The following is a 23744-nucleotide window of genomic DNA, read 5'->3' as shown; positions in this document are numbered from 1 at the left end:
AACATCTCTATAAAGCACAGATTTACGCAACATAGCGGTTTCTTTGAGAGAGATACAGTACACACGATCTATGATACACATAGCGAGGGCGCAAACGAACCACAATATAGCAGGGGTCAGAGTACTCAAAATATTGAGATCGAGCTCTTGCTTTAAGGATATTCTAGAGCACCTCTGATAAACAACTGGCTTCGGGGGAGGAACACATGGCAGAAAGAAAGCGACTACCGCTGACCTGAACTGAAACAATGACAAAAACGGTTTGGGGCTGCCCTACAAGATCAATCCCAAAATGCTTTATTTTTAGTTGATTCCCTTAAACACAAATAAGAAAACAGAACCTGTGGATGAGAAGTAATCGCAAGACATAGTCACTTCTAAAGGGACAAATATGGAACCAAACCACCACCAGAATAACTGTTTCATGCAGGAATGTCCAAACAGAAGACATGCAAGGGCCACTTAGACATTTTTAACCTTGAATTTATCTAGAGGTTAAAATCTGTCAGTGTAGTGCAGTTATATATTATGTTTACACACATTGTATTAATAAAGAAAAATAGCGAGGTGATGAAACAGAAAGTGAAGTATTTTATTTTCTATATCCCATTCAAGCATATCTGCTGCCGCACTGAGTAGCAGCAGAATCACTCCAGCTTCACATTCACAAAAGCATTTTCTACAAAGCTGATCTTGACACAGAGCAGAAAGTGGAGCAAACTGCGGTTCTAGCTCTTTGCTCCTGTAACTGAATTATCTTTTTTCATCGAGGCACTATGAAAAGTAATGGTGTTAATATTTTAGAGATGTGTTATTGGCAGAAAATGAGCTAGTGAGAGATGAGAAGGAATTCCGTAGAAAAGTAAGAAGTACAATGCAGGCCAATGGGATGTGCCAAGGACCGCCCAAAAAATGGACGGTGGTCCACAAATTGCCCCCAGGCTGTATTTTGCACATTTTTGAGTTAGTGGGTGGTCTTTGAATGTTTCAGCACGTCTGTGCCATTAATCCGAGCAACAGAAAAGTCAATAGCCAGTCTTGTGAGGACGATGTCTTCATTTCCACCACGTCTACTTTGGTATCAACTTTTCGATTGTGGCAATCTCACTTTAAAGTAAGTTGCCTCTTTCTTCGCCATTAACATTTCACACATTCAAACTACGATAGAGAAGAAGGCTAAAATCATCCTTCAAACTAGCCACTTTTCAACTGATTTGCGTTAGTCAAATGACAGAGGAGTTTGTTGCTACTTTGCTGAAGTCTTCCAAGTTGCAGCAAAGAATTTCTTGCCGCCCACCGGCTCCAAACTTGCACCCCTGCCACTCCGTCAGCAGGCAGGGAGGAGATGAGAGGCATCTGTCAGGGGACGACTGCAGCAGCGGGCTGACGGACTGACAGTGCTCCTCATCCTTGTTTCTTTGATCTGCCAGGGGACCGCCAGTCTGTTTAGCGTGGGCCACAGATGGGCAAGGTGTGGTGGGCAGGGGGGCCGGGCAGCTGTCGGAAAGCGCCGCTTCTAACGAAGCTTTGTAGCCTACGTGGGGGTCGCTCGTTGATACAATCGAGTTAAGCGAACAAAAAGCTACTAATCACGTTTTTTTGTGATTGATTACACACCGCCTGGCAAAAATTGAGAAGTAAAGTTAATTAACGGCAAAGGCAAACAACCGCTCCATCTGCCGCACATGACAAGCATTGTGAAAAAGTGCATAATGAATATAATTTTAGAAAGGTAGGGAACAATGATTGCCGCGTTTTGACTTTTTCTTCTGAATGTGAAGTCAATTAGCAGAATTATACCAATTACATGAAAACACAAAAGAGGAAAATGACAGGCGAGATCAATACAATTCAGATGAAGTGTCTCGAAAGCTGCCTTGCTCATATTTGATGTACAGTAAACCGCCACTATTCACAGGAATTAGTGACCTAGATCGATCTGCCTTGAAGAGCAGAAAATAAAACAAATTGAAGCTACCTCATAAAAAGTTATTTTACTTCCTTGACACCAATTACTACCTTCTTTTTTTTCTTTCTTTTTTTCGAGAGCTCAGTATTGTTCATTCGGTAATTTTACCGATTCGACATGTCATCATCATTGCTCTCTCTCTTTTTTGTGCGTGAGTATGTGCACGTGCGTGTGCACGTGCGTGTGTGTGCATGTGTGCGTGCGTGTGAGTGTGTACTCATTGATTCACCTAAAACCTTTACTACTTTTCTATTAGCCAGGGAATATTATGGCAACCTGAGGCCTTACAGAAAGAGCACAAAAATATTAGAGCTGTCAAACAATTACATTTTTAATCAGATTAATCGCATTTTAGAATTTTGATTAATCACGATTAATCGCTTAACAAAAAAGGCTTTTTTTATCAAAAAAATGTTCCCGCCAAATTTGAAGAGCACCAGGTTATGTGTTAATTCTTTTGACATTTAATGTTATCAGGACGTCTTCAACATTTTTTGATCCACTGCACACGCTCATCCTCTTTTTCTAATCAGTTAATTACTTGCATAATTTAAAATGGAAAAAAATGACCCCAATATTTTGATGTGAACAAATATTCTAAATGTGATACGCAAAAACATTTATTAAATGCTTTACTTTAATGCATGTAATTATGTTTATTGCTCAAACAACCTGTGCTACATTAAACATAGCCATCCGCTGTCACGCTAAAGGATAATCTGTGGTCAAAATTAATAGTGATTAATCTGCATTAATTCATGATTAATGCGATAATTTTTTTGTGACTAATTAATCAGTTAACGCTTTAACTTTGACAGCACAAAAAAAAAACATGCAAACTGAGATTTGCAGCGAATCTCTCTCTAAACAAAAAACAAAAAAAGAAGCCCGGATTTCATGAATAGTGAACTGTGACTAGTTGAAGGTTCCCGTAATTCTCTCAATAAGCAGCTTCATTGAAGGAATATTTAGCAAATTGGAGCAGATACAAATGAAATGGCATACCTTGCACTCAAAAAGCAGACACCTGCCCGAGGAGTCACGCACAGACTTCTGATCGCCCTCCACAAGCTCCCTTCCGCCAAACAGACAGACAGCTGCAATCAAAACAAAGAATTACGTGTATTGCATATACTCCTTTATAGTCCGATTGAAGTTCATTCTTTTCAAAGCTTGAATTTCAAATCATTTCAAGCACAGCATTAATGTATTAATTTCATAACATGTAAGCTATACAAGAATAAGGTCATAAAATTAGTACAGCTGAAATATTACAAATGTATTATTTTGATGCAAGGAGGATATTGCTAAAAAAAAAATTGTTATTCATGACAAATCTTATGAGAATAAAGACATAATATTAAAAGGAAAAAGTTGTAAGTCTCTAAGAATAAAGCTGAAGTGAATAGAGTATTTTCTTGACCAAAAAGTTTTGCAGCAATAAATTTGTAATTACAAGTAACAAGAATAAACAAGTTGTAAGAAAATAGCTGTATTTTATTCAAGAAATCATACATTATTTGTTATGTAATTATTAGTAAATAAATAAGAACATTAAAAAAATATTAAATTGTAATGTTCAGAAATAAATCATTTTAATACCAAGAAAATTGTAAAGCTACGCAAACCCCCCGACCATGTCACTTTAGGGGCTCGGTAAAAAAAAAAGTCGAAAAATTACATGAAAAGTATTTTCTTGAGAAGTCACAGTCTAACAAGAATAAAGCTACAATGTTAAAAAGGAATATGCTAAGTAAAACGAACGGTACACAGTCAATTCTGTAGAGTAGATTTGACTCTATTTAGAGTGGGACCAAATAGACTTCGGTTTAGAGTAATATTTACACTTGGAAGAAAGTAAAATAAAGAATTGGGAAGAAAACAAAATGTCTCACAATCTTCAGCTTGGGAGACCGCCGATCTACTTCCTGAGCAACGCAGCTCCTGCTTCCTGTTAGTATATTGCTCGTGTCAGCTGCAATCTTCCTAACTCCAAGACGAAGTTACGAAAACGATGTTTTTGGTCTCCTCTTGGACATAAGCAAACAGTAGGAGGAGCATAGTTCAGGTGGTAATGTGGCAGTCTCCCAAACTGAAGGTCGCAAGTTCATTCCTCAACCTTTGAGTGACTTTTATTTATTTTTTTCAATTCTTTATTTTACTCTCTTCCAAGTGTAAATATTACTCTAAAACGGAGTCTATTTGGTCCCACTCTAAATAGAGTCAAATTTACTCTACAGAATTTACTGTGTAGTAATATGAGAATAAAATCATAATTTTAACCGTTAACTTGGCAATTTTTGTCTGTCCTTAATGTTGGGATCCAATTTACAAATTAATATCCATAAATTAGAATGTGGACCTAATGTTCCCTGATACTCCTTCGTAACGAGTTTACGAAATATACACTTATACACACGATGTACTTAATTAGTTACTTAATTATGTTCCCATTGACTGACTTCACATGAATAGCTAATTCAGCTTGTGTTTAACAGCACGAAACATTACGCGGACCATGAAATTGCAATAAAGCTGTCGGAAATAAAACATTGAAATCATACTTTACACAAAAAGTTCAAGCTGCTCCACGCAAGGCTTTCATTTAGCGAGCGAACCGTGCCTTTGTAGAAAACATTTGTAATGAGCAGTGTGTTTGTCTACCTTGTACAGATAAGAGAGCACGGTGGGCGTTGCGGTCATTACAATTGCCTGGTATGCTTTTAAAGAGGCGTAACACCTCCGCAGATTTTGCGCACACAAACAATTCAATCCGCCGCTAATACATTCTCCCCGATAAGGAATAACATTCCGGCTATTGTTTGTTGCTCGTGCGTCAGCTGGGTGGCCAACAGAGCTGCGTGTGGGAGTGTGTGATTGGAAAGCTCTCAAGTGACGTCGCTTTGCAGATGAGACGTGAATTCAAACCAAAAGCACCTACCACAAGGCACGATTGTCGGATTATCCTGGTGTGTGTGTGTGTGGGGGGGGGGAAATTAATGCTCGGGAAAAGGGTCATAAATGTTGAACCTGTTCACTATTTAAGCTCTCAAAGCCTTTTGTCTGTGGTCATCGGTTTGCTTGAGCTATGTAGTGATTGTGACAGGAAATGTAACCATTGCTAATTAGGAAGCAACCTGAAGCTCACGTTGTTGCCGGACAAAAATAAAATGGCAACAAAATGTTTGTAACCATAATGAAGCTACCAGAAAAGCTAACAGTTAGCGTAGCTTTGTCGATTTCAGGGATGGGCCACTCGATGAATGTTCTAAGAAACAAAAATAACAATAATAATTTTTAAAAATGGGGCGGGGTTATTAATTTATTTCCTCTATTACAGTGAATCCCTGCAAATAGTGATTCGGCACCCGTGGATTAGAATTATTTAAAAAAAAAAATTTGTTTGGGTTGGGGGGGGGGGGGGTTTGTGGCAACCGCTGTTTTTCAATGGCAATTGCATTCACAGCAGCTAGAAAAGCTAACAGTTAGCGTAGCTTTGTCGATTTCAGGGATGGGCCACTCGATGAATTTTCTAAGAAACAAAAACAACAATAATCATTTTTAAAAATGGGGGGGGGGTTATTAATTTATTTCCTCTATTACAGTGAATCCCTGCAAATAGTGATTCGGCACCTGTGGATTAGAATTATTTTCAATTTTTTTTGTTGTTTGGGTGTGGGGGGGCAACCGCTGTTTTTCAAGGAAATTGCATTCACATCGTTGTTTATTACTTTCTTGTACCCGCTTAACACATTTCAATGGCCTTCTATTTTACACGGATTTTCGTGATTCGCACATATTGTGTGAATATTTAAAATGGCACTTTTGTCATAAATGTCATTAAGAAGTGTGTGGTCCTATGTGCCCCGCCCCTCCCCCCAGAAGCACTGAAGAAAAACTGTGACCCCCTCCATCATTTAAGTTGGTCTATTTTTACTTTTACATGTACTTCTTTTTATTTTACGTCCTGTGATATTTTCCTCATCGTGTGTGAAATCTCTCACATTTAAAAAATCAGTTATGACGTTAAATATCGCTTTTAATATGATGGAAGCTTGGAAACCAAACACAATCTGCTCACTGAATTTGTTTGAAGTTCAAATTGCGAAACAATCAGCGGTGGCAAATCCAGATCCAGAAAGTTAAAACCCAGCCACGGTTTGGCTTTAGCCCCTGATGCTAGCTAGCTAGCTCCCTAGCAGATAAACGAGCACCATGGAAGCTAGCTTGGGAGCTAGCTAGCTAGCATCAGGGGCTAAAGCCAAACCGTGGCTGGGTTTTTACTTTCTGGATCTGGATTTGCCACTTCTGGAAACAATTTCCTCCATTGGAATTAATTGAAAAGGACTTCATGCCATCATAAAATCTTTATCAATAGTACGGCCTTTAGCTTGAACCAACCATCACTTCCAGCATATTTTTTTTAGACTGTAACTCCACAAGGAGGGAAAATTCCGCATACAAACGCAAACGTCACTGGTTTCACGGTCATGCACAACACCGTGAAAATAAATTAGGCACTGTAATTTAAACCGGAACTAATGGCAAGTACAAAATATGGAACCTCTGCAACATATCCAGCATCAACGTGACATCTATCCATCTTTCTGTTTTTTTTTCTTTTTTTCCCTTTCTAATCATATCCTGGTGATATCAATAAAGCTAATAAAAGTTGCCATTCGGTGCCTGAACAAGATGAGGACAGGTTGCCTCGACTACTTTTACATCTCTTTAATTCGGGTTAATGGGAGAAGAACGTAAGGGTGAGAAAAGTTAATATCCTTCCGAATTTGAGCGGGGAATTGGGAGCTCGTGTGACGGTGAGGAGGCTAATAAGAGTTCATAGCTCCCCACCCCATAAACAGAAAAAAGGAAAATGGAGCGTTTGTGATGAAACGTGATGAAAAAGAATTACTTACCCAGCGGCAAGCTCGAGCAAGCATCATGGAAGTGTGCGTCATTTCCTCCGACATAAATGAATGAGTGTGACTGATGACCATCTGCGTTTTGGAGCTCGCTCGTCAACGACGTCACGTGTATATATGCGCGGCCACAGAACCGCGATGTTACGAGGTAGCTTAGCAACACGGGTCCCGACAAAGGCGAGATACAAATTGGAGCTAGCGCTGTTGTTCTTTGCAGTCAAGTGTGTGCAATGGTGGATGCGTGTGGGAGGGGGGGTGGCCGGGGTTACGAGTGCTCCACTCACGCTGACACTCTTTGCAGCAGGCGCCCTTCACATAGGCCGGCAGCGTGCCCGCCGGGCACTGAGGAGGTGGGCAGGAGATGGCCTCGCACTGCACCGTGCCGTTCTGCCGGAGAAAAATAACAAGACCACGCATTGGCGGAGGAGAACATTTTTCACCGCCGTGGATTTCTTTTTTAGTGCGAAGCGGATCTCGAGTTGGTCGCGTAGCTAGCTCACAGTTTCACACACTTTCGCTCTTGATAGTTAACTCGTTCACTTCCAGCCATTTCCACTGAAGCAACCCCCTTCGCTCCCGGCTGTTTTACTGGATTTTGCAAGGCCCGCAGAATATTGTGTTCTATTGCTATAAAAACATGGAACCTGCCAAAAAGAAAGATTAGAGTCTCTTCTTTCATTAGGAAAAAAAGGTCTGTTTCCGTTTTGCAGCAATTAGCATTATAATATAGCTGTTTAAAACACTGGGGAAAAGAGCCTTTTTGCAACATGGCCCTGGTTGATCTCTTGTACTCTGCTGCCACCTGCTGCCACCTGCTGGCCGTTACTATTGCTTTAAACGACCTCTTCAGGTAAGAGGCTGGATCAAAGCCTTCTGTATGCTCTAGTATGAAAAAAAAACATTTAAACCGGCAGATTTGGTAATATTTTAAATAGAACATATTTACACGTTTTTGGGAGCAAATCAGTTAAGTAGCTTTTTTTCCATCCATCCTTTTTCTGTTGTAATGCGGGTAAGCGAATCGCAAGGTATATCAGCCATTCACATTCATACCAGTCGACAATTTAGGATCTTCAGATATTAACTAATTTTTTCCATGTATCGTATGAACGAGATGAACATTTTTTACAGGGGCAAAGGTAGACACACCTGATTTTTAAAACAAACAAACTTAATTCACACTGTGATGATCAGTGATGCCAGAAACGTATTACAATGGACCTCCGCATACTCGTGGTTCAGTACCTGCGGGTCCGCATATTAAATACTTTTTTTTTTCCAATATATTTTTTAATATTCAAGATTTGCACTTACATTTTTCATGTAAGTCCTGAATTACTGAATTTGTATCTGTTTTTTTAAAGAATTTTTTTAAAAAAAGTTAGTTTTTTTCTTCCAATGCATTTCAATGGGCATCAATTCTCGCTATTCGCTGGCCTATCCCCAATTCTACTATATTGCGATGTCGATTGGAATGTGATTAATTGTTCAGCCCTTGTATCCAAGGCTTGAAATGTGAAATATGAAAATTTAATATGAGAAGCAATTTTGATAATCAAAGAATTCAGTTGAGGAGCAATTTACTAATTTTGAGAAACATTTTTTTTTTACAGGTTAATCCCAGGGACATGAAGCAAAGGTTTCATTATGCAATAAAATCAATAAAAACATAGTCTCCTTGTTATACATTCAACACTAGAGTTGTCAAAATTAATCCACAAGTAATCGATTATGAAATTAATCTGCAACTATTTTAATAATCGAGTAATCGTTTGGAGCCATTTATTTATTTATTTAAAATTGTCCAAATCCTCTGATTTCAGCATATCAACAGTAATTGTTCACTGATTTCCGGATTCCTTCATGAAAGAAGACTGATTGTCTTCTGTGTTTAATCAAACTAAGACATTTGCAAACGTCTGTTTTTACTTTGCAAAAACAATGACCGAATCGGTAACAGTAAAACATCAATCCCTGCTTCTTTTTTAATCAGTATACGAATACGAAGTACGAGATAAACCAACCACTAGTTAATAAACAGTTATCGTGAAAAATTAAATTGAACCTGATTAGTCGATTAATCGATTGAATCATCGATAGATTAATCAATTCTAAAAAATATCAGAGGATTTGGACAATTTTAAAGTAAAAATGTCTCCAAATGATTACTCGATTCTAAAAATAGTTGTTGATTAGTTTGATAATCACAAAACATGTCAATTAGTTGATTAATTTTGACAGCTCTGGGTGATTATTAAACATATTCGGACCAATCAAGTCGTATTACGGGCATTACGAGGTCGCATTCAGGGATTTTTGTCATATTTGTCAGCTCTGCGTTATGCCACATAAATGCCCAGTCACAATTACATGTGTTTGTCTGAGGCACAAAATGAGAAATTTGACTCAGAAACGACGATGCGAAACCGCATAATAAATGATCTATATGGTGATTCTTTAACTCTCGTATCTCTGCTAACAGCCTACAGTAGATTCCAAGCGCCACCTGCGTATCTAATTTAATCAAACACTACCTCCACTTCTGACTGCGCCTGCAATTATCGTCGCCTCTATGGCTGAAAGCCCCACGACAGCAACATCTATGAACCCGCTTCACATAATTGATAACATCTTCTTGCACGACCTTTGCATTTGAAAAGGTCACAGCTAATTGCCGCGCGGCAGGTAAAAAACATATCCCGGCTAATTCCTTAATTGCGGACCAGCGCAATCGTTCCCGGCGAACGAAGCCATTCCATTGGCTGAACGGACGAAAGAAATCCCCGATGATGATTTCGTCTGTCAGGAGCAATTAGGTGAGCGGCTTGCAGAGATGTGATTTCCTCGTTTAGAGCGCTCAAAGGCGACTCAGGAGCTCGGTGATTTAGTTTCATCATCTAAAGCTGAGAAGACTGACAGAGGGTGAAATGTTTGCTGATGTGCTACAAGCGCCACATCGACAACTGCTTAAAATTCTCTTTTTGGGCAATTATTCACACTTGCCGCAGCGCAAAGTAGACCCCGGAGAAGGCCGGAGCGGCACTAAGTGCCGTTGTTGATGCGTCTAATCTGGCAACACTGCGGAGGTTTGTAACACGGCGTCAATACAATAAAAGACAATACAACACTGCACGCCTCCAACCTGCCGAAGACAGAGTGGGGGAGCAAAAGAAACCAGCGAGAGTTGCCCTCAATTAATTACAAAATTCATTGACCCGATTTACGCTACACAGAAAAAAAATGATGCATCATCATCACCATGAGCCTCACAGTCTTCAAATTATAAATCAAGCCTTGTTTTAATTAATAATAACTAATTGCCATTCACTTTGTAATGTTGCCGATGAACAAGCACATATAACTAACCAAATACTATTTTATTTTAATATTTTTTTACTGATTGCTTTTTAAAATACAACAGAATTGTTTTATTGTTTTTTTTAAAATATGATTTTCTTCATTAATAAAAAAAAAAAATAATTGATGAAAAATCTCTGACGTTCTGACAATGTTCCACAATGTTCTTCTTCAGTCCATATATAAATTGAGGCTGAACCAACAGCGCCTCTGCTGGTTACAATCAAGTAGCGCGCTCCATTTTCAGCTTAAATCGATCTCAAGAGACGATTAAAGTCAAGCATCCGACACTGCTTAAGAAACTCACAAACATCCATTCAGTATACGACGCACTTGCTTGGTCGTAAACACAAACCCACAAGCACATTGTTCCAAAGTCGATTAAACACTCTCGCACTTAATTCAAACTGAATGCCTTGCCGGGTTTTTGATTTGTCAGCTATGAACGGCAACATAAGACACTGTTGAACATGTTTCGGTTCTCACCATGCAGGTGCAGTTCCTGCATCCATCTGTCCAGCCTTCGTCCTCCCGGTAGACCACCCCCTTGACGCTGCATGTCCTCTCACAATAGCAACCGTCCAGCCCATTCATCTTTTCCTCCGCCCTGGACAGCTGCTCGGGCAAGACAAAGACAAAGAGAAGATGGAGACAACACGGCCAATTTGTCAAATATTAATATACATGTATGCGTATGTATATGTATATATGATTCCCCGAGGGCGTTCCCGGGGTATTACAGAGAATGAACAAAAGTCGCCGTGACCTTGAACTTTAACCTCTAATCAAATCCTGAACCTTGGTGTACAAGGAGGTATTCTTGAGACATTTGGAAAGATTCTCTCCGGGCACGTACGGACAAAGAGAACACTGCGAGCGCTGGACGTCGTAATTACCGTAGCTGATTTGAGTGCACATTACCTTACTGGATGTTTTAGCGAGGATATCCTGCAGCTCCATAATCTTCTGTACAAGTCCGTGGAAATCGTTGCAGGTTGGGCATGCTATGGAATGAAAGAATATGCGGTTAGAGTTCACATTTATTTGGATGGAAAACTCCAATAACTGCAGATGGACATTGTTCAAAAAAAATACTGATTTAGACAGAAGTGTGGAAATGATATTTACATTTTTGACAGGCAAATACGTTAAATACATTTAACCGTACTTTAAATACATTCGAACATACTTGCAAATACTTTTACCCGTATTTGCAAATACATTAAAGCGTATTTGCAAATATGTTAAAACTTATTTACATACGTTCAAATGCACTTGAAAATATGCTTGAATGTACTTAAAATACGTTAAACCATATTTGCAAATAAATTCTAACATACTAGCAAATACTGTACGTTCAACCGTACTTTCAAATACTTTTACCCGTATTTGCAAATACATTCAAGCGTATTTAAATATGTTTAAACATACTCATAAATATGTTGAACTTACTTGCAAATACGTTTAACCGTATTTGCAAATTCATTCAAACATACTAGCAAATATCTTAGAACATAATTACAAATACATTTAACCGTATTTACGAATATGCTCAAATGTATTTAAATACATTCAGACTTACAGTACATGCAAATACACTCAAACGTACATGAAAATAATATATTTGAACGTACCAGCAAATGTATTCAAACATACTTACAAATACTTTCAACCGTATTTGTTCAAAATAAATATATCAAATAGAAATAAATTAAAAATATAAATATATTCAAGCATATTTAAATACATTTGAACATTTTTGAGAATACATTTAACCGTATTTGTTAATATGTTCAAACTTATTTAAATACGTTCAAATGCACTTCAAAATCTGCTCAAACGTACTTAAAAAATGTTTAACTGTATTTGCAAATAAATTCGAACATACTAGCAAATACTCTACGTTCTAACATACATTCAAGCGTATTTAAATATGTTCAAACATACTTATAAATATGTTGAACAAATACGTTTTTGCAAATACATTCGAACGTACTAACAAATATGTTCAAACATATATACAAATACTTTCAACCGTGTTTGCAAACATGTTCAAACTTAATTAAATACTGAACTTAAAATACGTTTAACCGTATTTGCAAATATATTCAAGCGTATTTAAATATGTTTAAAAATACAGATTTGAAGTGAACCTGAAACGCGTTTTTTCCCTCAAATAAACTCATTGAGTAAAGTTTTGTCGGTGTGCGGCGGATTCTTTGTTCTGGTTGTCATATTTATAAACACGTTGAAATTTAACCGTATGTGCAAATACGTTTGAACGTACCAGCAAATACTTTAGAACATACTTACAAATACATTTAACCATACCTGTATTTGCGAATATGCTCAAACGTATTTAAATACATTCAAACGTGCTAGCAAATGCGCTGGGACGTACTTGAAAATACGTTTGACCTTACTTGCAAATACATTCGAAACGTACCAGCAAATACGTTTAACTGTATTTTCCGATTAAACAATTTTCTTTGGCAGTTCCACGACAGTTATTGTGTTTGTTTGTAGGTACTATTGTGGCCACATTTCATTGTTTTCATACAATGAAATAGCCTATATATATTTTCATGCTGTATGTGCCATAAACTGTCCATATCTATCACATTGTATATTATTCCTGTCCAAATTCGATTTATAACGTGCAGCAGTGTGTGAGATACAATGCATACTACGTATCTGTGAATTCATTTAAAGTGATTGATAAGGCCCTATGGAGCACTCACTTCTATTCAGGTCTGGACACTGGGAGATATATCCTTGTGGCATTACCACAATTTCAACATCCTGCATCACCCCCTGAAAACACACACACACACACACACACACACACGCCACACAGAATGTAAAAAGTGAGCCCAGTGAAGTAAAAGTGATAGCAATAAGAGAAATGTGTTTTCCCCACTCGGCAGCGCGAGATGGTAATAATACCGCCTCCTAGGAATAATCATCTCCCCGGCAGGAGGTTAAGTGGTGGCCACTATGGTTGCAAATTCTATTTCTCCACTTTGATTCTATTGATTGCTGTCCAGCCTCCGTCCAAACCCTGAAAATATATGTTTGCACACACAGGAGCAATGATAGCCTGTCTCCATGGTAACCGTCCATCTATCTATTTTCTATGGCGCTGGTCCTCATTAGGGTGTCACTCATTAGAATTTTTTTGCCCAATTAATTCACACTGGAATCGAGGTTTAATGGCATCCACAGTTCGCATATGTCATCATGTACAAATCATTTTGAAACTTCAAATTTCAAATGAAAGTAAATCGACCAATTGAGAAAAAGCGCATTCATGGGAGGGTTCAGAGCACCCAAAAGCCGATTAGCTTGTGAGAATAATAATAAACAGCATTTCCAAAAGGGCCTTCACAGCAGTATGATGTTAATAATTAACTAGTATTTTCAGCTAAGAAGTCAAGTTATGTTTGTATGCATGTACTGTTTATTAATTAAGGAGTGTGCTTTAAAAAGTAGCTAATTGCTTCCCGGCGAGCCCATCAAGGCTAAAGAGACACATGAAGATATTTTATGGGTGACCTCCAAGTTTTCTTTCGTCCAACAATTCAGTAAACAGCACATGAATGCACACTCACAATTAGCCAGGCTTCTGTTACATCACGTCGCTACTTGCCGTACCTAACTTGGAACGCTGCACCCTCAAAATGATGACATTTCAGCCTACAAGAATTTCGAACTTGACAAAACACATTGTGGTCTTCTATGTCATCTCTGAACGCTGTTTCAGTTCAAAATGTCATTTAAGACCATTTCTCGTGGATGCATTTGACTTCATTTATTTTATAAAGACGTCATTTGTTTTAGTTTTAAGTGACATTTTTGGGCAGGATTTGAAATTGGGCGGTCATATTTCATGTTTTGCTATGATTTAAAAAGAAAAATGACTAACGACATTTAAAAGTGAAGTACAGAAATAAAAGAAAAAATACCTAAAAAAATATTCAATGCGAGAAAAAGATTAGAAAAACAAATAAAAAAAAAAAGTTAGAAAAAAGCTCAATCATAAGCATGACGACAAATTATTTTTTTTTAACCTGAATTTAAAAACGTTCACACTTGATTATTCCATTTGTGTGCAGCATAACAGATGGATGCTGCTTCACCATGTTTGCTTTTATTACTTGGTTAAGCTACATTTTGAAATCATTCTTTTTAGTTATTTTAGAACCCCACACTTATGTCTTTGCTTTACTTTTAAATACTTGTAAGGTTTTCTGATGTACGTTCTTTATGTTTGTAAGATTCATTGTTTTTCTGTTTCGCTTCTGAATGTCATTAACTGCTGTGTTTGTTGATACTTGTGGGTGTTGTTTCGTTGCTTGTGTGAAGCACATTGAGTTACCTTGCGTATGAGATGTGCTATATACGTGTCGTAAATAAAACTGCCTTGCCTTTAATCTAACTCAAGTCATTATGTGGAGGACTACTGATTTATATTATCCTAAAGTAGTAGTATTCTTACTTGAGTACACATTTTGGATACTTTACCTACCTATGATTATTTCCACACAATTAATTGAATTAATTATAAGCAACCCTTAGTATTTATGCTGCTAATAGACATTATAAGTGAGGTGGTGTCGTACAATATAAAAAAAAAAAAAGAATCTGCAAATCTCCAAAACATGAGGAAAACTTGTCAAATGTACAGACAGTCACTGTCAGAGAGATTAAAATAGGTATACAGTACATTGACGATAAGCTGCGACATTATTCCAGTCAGATCTGTCAGCGCGTTCCGCTCTGTTTCCATCTTAAATCTGACTGTTCCCTCGATTCTCCGGATTCATTTTTCTCTCATCAATCACGGAAGAAGTAAAGCGTCTACTTTTAATCTCTTTTACAGCTCACTGTTTTGTGTGTGTGTGTTTTTTTAAACTGCAAAAGTGCACCGGCGAGGCGTAAAACAAACTACAATGTTGACAAGACTCACAGCTCCATAAGCTTCGACATTGCTAGTTGTTGTGCCTGCGGTGCTGATTGGCTAATCGTTAGTCTCCTGCAGAGTTCATTGAATTGAGTTTCGGTCGAGCGAGAAACTGCTGCTTAAGGTCATGAAAGCAGACAGAGGTCTGCGCCCGGGAAATGTGAGCAAACATTCAGCCTTGTCTTCAGCGTGCGGTCCAATCCGGGAGGCCGGCTGATTGATAAAAAATACTATAGTACAAGCCTAATGAGCGCAGTCCAGAGGCTATTCAACGATTTCTCCCGAATCAGCATTGTGGAGGTTTGCTGAGGTAATTGCATTGGGTTGAGCTCAATTCTAAAGGAAAAGGAAACAAACAATGCTGATGGCAGGCAGGGCAACAGTCAAATTAAAAATGGCTAAGCCTTGAGAAACGCTCACAATTAAATCCAGCTGCACCACCATCAATAAAAAAAAAAACAAGGTGGAGATGATTTATGAAAGAAGATGGAGACGAGCACTTGGGCTTCACAACATTATAAGTCTTTTATGGCGGCGTGAGACAACACATCCAAAAAAAGACTTCAAAATTGATATCCCGAGTTTGCACGTCTGCGCTAACCTTAAAGAATCCATGAGCGGAGTTTCTCTGTCCGAGCCAGAAGGAGGCGTCCTCGGGTACGTCCATGTCGGGGGCCTCCACCACCCGCTCGTAGATCCTATAAAACACATCGTGGAATTCATGCTATGGGATTTCCATTTTTTTTTCTACCAAGTTATTTCCCATGAGCTTTGATCTGATATATCTCCGCATTAGATTGTTCCCTGACCTACAGACTGTTAGTAAAATACTTGCCGGCAAGTGTGAGCTATTCAGATAGCAACACTTCAACACCAAGTGATGTGATGTGAGCTAACGTGCGGTCAGGGAGGGAGTGCTGCCTAACCTGGAGGGACGTCATGACTGACTCACAACAAACTCCTCGTGCTTGGCCATCACGCAACAACAGCGCCACTGGGCCACATTCACCAACTCTTTTTATGAACAAAAATGCTCTTGAATCAGCAATCCATCGATTTTCTATCCTAACCCGCGCACAGCAAATAAAATAAGAGACAAGAAGTGCTTCCAGCTCTGAGCACAAGCCAAGTCTGTATACAAACACAGTGCAGCTCATCTTATGGCCAGTACACATCTTGGCTAGTCAAATGATTTCTTTGTTTTAAAGAGGAAATCAACCCCCCAAAAAATTCTTGACAATAATATAAGAGGAGGCTCAAGACAACAATTTTTAACCCATTTTATTTATTCTATTTATTCCAAGTTCCTATTATCATGTTTCCTTTTAGCTTTGTTTTTGCCTTTTATTCTGTTTTCTTTTAGCTTTTAACTATTTTTTATTTTTGTTGTCTTTTAGATTTTAGCTCAAGTTTATCTTGGGTGCCTTTCCTCACATGGTTTCTCTGTGCCCCACCATGTTTTGTTTTGAGTTTTGTTTTTTTGTTGTTGTTTTTTGGGGGTGGGTGGGTCTTTTTATTGTATTATGGATATTTTAATTGTGTAGCACCTTGAGTTGCATTTTAATGTATGGAGGGTGCTATATAAAAAGGTTTGATTGGGTTTGATTGACTATGTTCTATGTAGCCTTTCTAGCCTATTGTTAATATTGCCTTAGTGGAATATGAGTTAAGCAGAGAAACCCAGCCGTTTTCATCAATATCAGAAAGCGGCCATTTTGCCACTTGCTGTCAAGTGAAAATGACATCACAGTTGCTGAGGTCTCAGGTAACAGTCAATCCCTCCTCAGCTTCAGAAAACAGGTGAGCTGTGATTGGTCGTTGCCTGAGCCGTGAGTAACTGTTATGTCATTGTAAGTCGACAGTAAGTGACAAAATGGCCGCCCCTTGAGATGGATAAAAACGACTGGGTTTTGCTGCATAACTCATATTCCCTAAATGTAATATTAATTAGAATGTCACATTTAGACTATTGAGGTCACATATACTATACTGTATTATTGTCAAGATATTTTTAAGTTGACTTTCCCTTTAACTAGCGCGATACAAAAGCTCTTCAGATGGAGCTCATGCAATAACAAATACAGTGGAAGCTCGGTTTTCGGATGCCCCAGTTTTCATAGGAATTTTGCCATTTTAATTTGCCAAAATTCTGTTGCAGTTTTCACACAGAAAGGCGAAATCCAAGATTCAAACCCTGAACTGTGGGACAGATTATGCTGCCTTGACAGGAATAAAGCCCCTTTTTACCCTGCATTTAGCAGTCAATTAAACAAACTACTGAACAGATTTGAACCCCTACCCTTAGAAAAATAAGGCAAATGTGCTAAACACTAATCCACCGTGCCGCTGCCCTTAAGTCATTCTTACGCAAAATGTCGTTACCTGTTACAGTCGACGTGCAGGATGACATGAGAGGCGCTGACGGCAACGGAGACTTTGTGCCACTGGTCGTCAGCCAGGCTGTATGGGAAAACCTCGGTATGGGGCTGCAGGCCTTTGGTGCGGTAGTGGAGGCGCACTTCGCTGCGCTGTCCGCTGCTCTCCAGTTCGAGGAACCTGGCAGGAGAGAAAAGAATTGCACCGAAGAACAAAGCGTCTGAATTCCACGTTCTCTCTCGGCAACGCTCAGCGCCAGGCTGATTGACAAGCGTTTACATTTTAATCAACAACAATAGTCAAGCGGAGCGCGACGGCGGTAGCTAAGTGCAGCCTCATCAAAATAATAGCGTTATTCTCATGCGACGTTTTGAGCATTTATGTCAGGAGGGGCAATAAAGACAGCTCATCACCTCCGCCTTTGACATGTTTCAAAATCAGCAAAGTCCCAATTATAAGATGTCTCTAAAAATAACTATCCTGAGCGATTGTCTTGTTTTGTGGGAAGTTGTTAAACACGTCAACTTAACCACTACCAATGACAGTTAACAGACGTTTTGGCATACACAGCACATATGTCTTTCCGAAGCTAACAGCCAACTAGCAGCGGCCGTCGCCTCAAACATGTGGAAATATTTCAAAATGACACCTGTAGCAAGGTCACTAGCAAAACATGCAAGTCTGTCCTTAGATATAACAAAATCACAAGTAACGCTAGTAACTAGGGCTAGTAACGCTAGCAGACAGGCAGGCTAAATCCTCACGTTAGCTTTCAGTGAATTCCGCAAACTCTCTAATATGTATCAGTGAAATGACAGACAATATACTGTAGCGTTACAAAAATGAGTGGTGGTCGATCACAAACTTCTTTATAGGGAAAATAAAGGGTTAATGCCACCAACAACTAGTCTTTCACAGACTCCTCCTTCCAGTTGTCCCATCCAATCACAAACCACAGACACTTTGTTGGTCTCACAAAGTCAAATCTTGTAAAACTCTTGCAACAATCAATGTGACACAACTGTTTGCTACATTTTTGAAGGTGTTCCTTCTTCTTATAAATATTTTTTTGTTATTACACTACACCAATTGGTGTTAGTTTTACAAGTTCCGGCCATGAGGGCATAGATATAAACATTAGATGTCTCATGACGTAATCGGCAACGTGACCGTTGGTCAGCCATCTTAGGACAGGGGACTGTTCTGATTCGCTGTGCAGTAGTCGGTGAGTTGGATGATTTACTCACTTAAATACTCGTAACTTGCTGAATTCTTGACGGATTTAAAAACGAATTCGTTTATTACAAACCTGGTTAATGTAGCTATGATGAATTAAAAAAAATATTCATTTTTTTTGGGGGGGGGGGGGCGTAGAATAGTTGTTCATGTCATCTCTTGTGTCATATCTAACAACAAAAATGAAAATTGGAGAGTTGAGTAATATTATTTTATTATTATAAAGTCGCTCCATTGACTGTTATGGTATTACTTATGAGTGAGCGAGCAGCCCAGTCCCAAGATGGCCGTCCTGTGCTCAGGTTTCTTCCCACTGGCTTACAGCGCGGATGAGACATCTAGTGATTTATATCTATGCATGAAGGTATCTGAATGTGATTGGATGAACAAAATTTGGGTGGGGAAAAAAATATCAGCAACAATATTGGTTACTTGCCGTCAACTCGGCTATCCTCACCTTCAGGGAAACTGAGAAAGATCAGAAGTTAAACTTGCTCAATATTTCAACACCGATTCCGGACGAGCCACTCCGCGGTTGTAACCGGAAATGGAACACTAGCCAATTAGAAAGCAACCACCACTACAACTACTACTACTACTACTACTACTACTACTACTACGTTTTTTTTTCTTCTTCTACCATTAGTACTGCAAGTGTTTCTTCTTCTTTGTATTTTCAGGCAGCCTTAATAGTTTCTGGCACCAATGCTGCCTCTCAAAGGGCAGCCTTGGTACTGCGCCAGACATCTTATTTGGGGGAGGAGCTTTGGGACTGCGGTTAGAAATGTTGTGTGCTCTGTTAGTCATCTGGAGCACATCTATACGAATATTAAGCACACGTGATGATTTTTTTTCCTCATCACGTTTTAAAAATCAGTTAAGATGTTAAAAATGGATATGTATGTACCCGCCTTTAGTATTCAAGGGAATAAGAGACATGCTTGCAAGTGTAAAAATGGGGTCGATTCATCTACAGACCTCATCTAATAGATTTACTCTTCTGAGGTCATGCATGCGCGAATGAAACCAAATTAGTCACCGCCACGCATTCGAAAGAAACCGTGCTGCTTCGTTGCATGCAAATTTTCCCGGGAAGGCTAATCAGTGGCGAAGAAGGTCATTAACATCCCGGCGAGCTCTTGCTTCTCAGGACTGACTTTAATGTACAAACTGTTCATTCAGGGCATCATGCCGGATGGCTGTTGTGATCATCCAACGGCTCAGCTAGTTCAAACTAATAGGAAACATCGGGCCACTAACTGCAGTTAAGGTCTCATCAGTTTTCCGTGCACGATTACGGGCTCCTTGTTTGGCTCGTTGATGGACTGTGAATAATACATTAGCGTACAGGATGATTTGTTCTGTTTACCCGCCTGCCTTGTAAAACATCGAAAAAGGACTGGCAAATGAAGATATTAAAGCTTCAATCAATATAGAAGTGATTGTGCTGACTCATCATTGTGTCAGCGGCGGTTTTGTCGCTATTCCATTTGACAAGTTACTACTATAAACAGCACAACATTTTTACACAGATTGAGAATGGCAACCTGTTTTCCGACTGGTGAATGGACAGGATGACCCCCGAGTTGAGGCGCTCTTGTTTGAGGGTCACCAGCACGCTGAACTCGTTCTTGCCTCTCAGCTTGCGGACGATTTGCTCCGAGACCTCAGTGGCAGCTTTCACTTCCCTGGAAGAACCTAAGTTACAAAACAAAAACAACATGACATCTTGTTTAAAGTTCCCTGCAAAGTGAAAATACGCAAGGCTTTAAAATCATAACGCAAACATTCATGGATCCATTTTCTATTTTCTAACAACAGCCAGGCTTGGGGAGTAACGGAATACATGTACCGCCGTTACGTAAACAGATTGCAATTTTACTTCCGTATTAGAAAACTAACCAGCAAAACACCTAATATTTCATTAAAAATGACATCGCCATAGTGTCAAAGGTAATATTTAATCATTATATGCCTATAGTTAACTATGGAAGGGCTTAAAATACCGTGGTGTAATCCCTTTAACAGAAGCAACACTCTAAAAACTGTGGATCAAAAATGGACCGATCCAACATTCCCATGATCATACCCACAAACACACAAAAATGTTGGAGGTGAGACTAAAAACAGTTGGGTCAAAAGTAACCCAATTATGAATCAAAATTAGACCGATCCCTTACTTGGGTCAATTTGACCCAACTTTGAGTCAGAAAGTGGGTAATTTTATATTTTTTAAAAAAAGTTAATTGGATCAGATCACCTACTTGGGTCAATTTGAGCCAACTTTCTGGATTCTGTACCCCCCAAAAAAATTGTGTTTAATTTAAAGGCTCATTTAAAACAATTCATAAAGTTGGATCAGATTCTCTACTTGGGTTAATTTAACCCAACTTTGGGCCATTTGGTATAAAACAACCTAGAAAATTGGGTCAAATTGACCCATCAAGTGGATTTTTTTTTTATTGTACTATGGATGTTTTAATTGTTCAGCACATTGAGTTGCATTTTTATGTATGAAATGTACTATATAAATAAAGTTTGATTTGATTTGAACTTTGGGGTCAAAAAATAGGTCATTTTGTATAAAACAAGTTAACAACCCAGAAAATTGGGTCAAATTGATCCATTAAGTGGATCGGTCCATTTTTGATTCATAATTGGGTTACTTTTGACCCAACTGTTTTTAGAGTGTTGTCAACTCCATTCATTTTGTATGGATGAGGGTGCAGGGACCATGGTGCAGCTTAGCGTGGCAAGAGGACCAGGTTTGGGGAATCCAGGTCCAGAAAATAAAAACCCTGCAACAGTTCAGCTTTAGCCACAGGTGCTTCCACTCAACTGGCAAGTAAATGAGCTTGTCTCTGCACCTGCCAATCTGTTGCAGCTTTTCTGGACCCGGATTCCCCAACCCTGAAGAGGACTTTGTTCTCGAACCGAGGCACTGTGATGTTACAAAACGTTTCAAAATTTCAGCAGCACTTCAGTTTACTGTGTAAACATTAACCAGGAAGCGGGACTGGACTTTTGACAGGTCAGGCAGAAAAGTAGATACGATTGTTCCCAAATGTATGAAACACTCGTTTCTGCCTTTGCTTGGTTTGCCATCCTTGCTCCAGTAGGAGCTATTAAACAATACACACAAAAAAAACAGAAAACATTGCAACTGATTAGTTCCCTTTGCCAATTAGTTGACTTTCCAAACACTCATGACACCGCTACAGTCCGTCACTCAAACTTCCCATCTCTTACCAGAAAAGGTTTCATTAAAAAATCTAATAAAAAATCATTTGATGCTGCGCTGACAGCACACATTATTTGTCCGATTTTCACCTCATGACAAGCATTTTTCTTACACAATACCGTGCCCGATTGTTCATTGCGCTTTGTGACAATCCAACTATTTTCGTCCAATGATGCAAACGGTCACATGATCTCGCGTGACTCCGCACGGAAAGTGTGGCAGCGTCAAATGGCAATAGAAACTTTCTGCAGCTGCGACTGTATTCAAACTTAATGCCCTTCATTCATTATTTAACCAAAAGAAGAACGTAATTATGGAAAATATCTCATCGCTTATGACACGTAACAAAGCGTTGCTCAAATATATTGCCGCTGATGTGAAATGGCTCGACGTCTTTCAGGGAAATATGCCATCGAAGGCATTTCTGTGAGGATTTCACGAGCTATGAATATTTGACACGCTCTTGATTGTGACTGAGGAAGAATATGAATTCATAAATGGAAAATCAATGTGAATAATCCCCAACTGGTTTCAAAAAAATATATATTGGTATATATATATATTTTTTAAGTGTCATAGCTTGAGTAAATACTTGATGCGCGTGAATAAACAAATTGTTATTGGCAAAGTGGTTGAGGAGAAGAAGAAGTCAAAGGGGTCGTGGTTCATGTGCGGACGGCTCGTCCTTTTCAGTACAGTGAGATCGCAGGCTGCAATTCCCACCAGCGCATCCTGTTCTGCTTCTCCAAATCTATTCCGACTTCTATGCTACTTTAATGGAGACATCAATAAATGATGACGTTTCTCAGAAGCCATCACATCAGCGGCTTCGCTTCCAGCCACGAGATGCATGCAAGATGCCGCGGCACGGCACTCTTGGCCGCTCCAGGAAGCTCGCGTGGAAGCTCGCGTGGAAGCTTTATTTGCAGATGGTGAAAGACGCCAGTTCGATAAGAAGCAGAAACACAACAAATACCAGAAGCCGTTTGTCATGTCCCATACAATGACAACACGCAATTTAATCTCCGCACGGCTTGTGTTTTCGTCACTGGTTGTTAGTTAGAGTTGGGCCCACAACACACCATAGTTCTTCGCAATAATGCTTTATATTTTATTATACATGTGGCTAAAAAGCAAAGCGTGCAGAGTCTCTGTCAACAAAAAGCAGTGTCGTCAATGAATGGGGCAATCATTGCCATGAGTGGGGCTGGGTATTGATACTCATTTCCTGAATACGATTTCATTTTGATTTTGATGAACAGTTCAATTTGATTCGATTTCCATTTATCCCCCCCCCCTGAATACGATTTCATTTTGATTTTGATGAACAGTTCAATTTGATTCGATTTCCATTTATCCCCCCCCCCCCCCCCCTTGATTCAATCCAATATCAATTAATTTACATATATTCATGGGCATCAATTCTTCTTAAATATCAAGGACAAGATTAAAAACTCCACAAATTAGATTGTGCAGAAACTCAAATGTTTAGTTTATTTTTGTTCATGAAAGTAACCTGTTATAATCATTGCAATGTTACACACAAAAATGGCCATCAGCAAGAATAAAATGAAAATACTATTTTCATAGTTGTAGTTCAATAATTGTAAATATAAATTCTAAATATTGTACATTGTCTTAAAATGCAATAAATCAGTTCTTTTGAAAAGGTAGAAA

At 38.9% G+C, this 23744-nt stretch overlaps 1 protein-coding gene across 1 annotated transcript in view; it reads right to left on the bottom strand.

Moving 5' to 3' along the window:
• nell2a (neural EGFL like 2a) overlaps positions 1–23744 on the bottom strand; it is a 106592-nt gene that overhangs the window by 70481 nt on the left and 12367 nt on the right. The window contains exons 3-10 of the mRNA XM_077567640.1: positions 20374–20524; positions 17597–17770; positions 15816–15912; positions 12993–13065; positions 11173–11255; positions 10738–10866; positions 7179–7281; positions 2975–3066 (exon numbers count right to left, since the gene is read on the bottom strand). Coding sequence (XP_077423766.1) covers positions 2975–3066; positions 7179–7281; positions 10738–10866; positions 11173–11255; positions 12993–13065; positions 15816–15912; positions 17597–17770; positions 20374–20524 — 902 coding nt within the window. The remainder of the gene's footprint in view (positions 1–2974; positions 3067–7178; positions 7282–10737; positions 10867–11172; positions 11256–12992; positions 13066–15815; positions 15913–17596; positions 17771–20373; positions 20525–23744) is intronic.

The sequence above is a fragment of the Vanacampus margaritifer genome, chromosome 6, assembly GCF_051991255.1.
Source record: "Vanacampus margaritifer isolate UIUO_Vmar chromosome 6, RoL_Vmar_1.0, whole genome shotgun sequence".
NCBI lineage: Eukaryota > Metazoa > Chordata > Actinopteri > Syngnathiformes > Syngnathidae > Vanacampus > Vanacampus margaritifer.
This window is presented reverse-complemented; position numbering and strand designations above follow the sequence as displayed.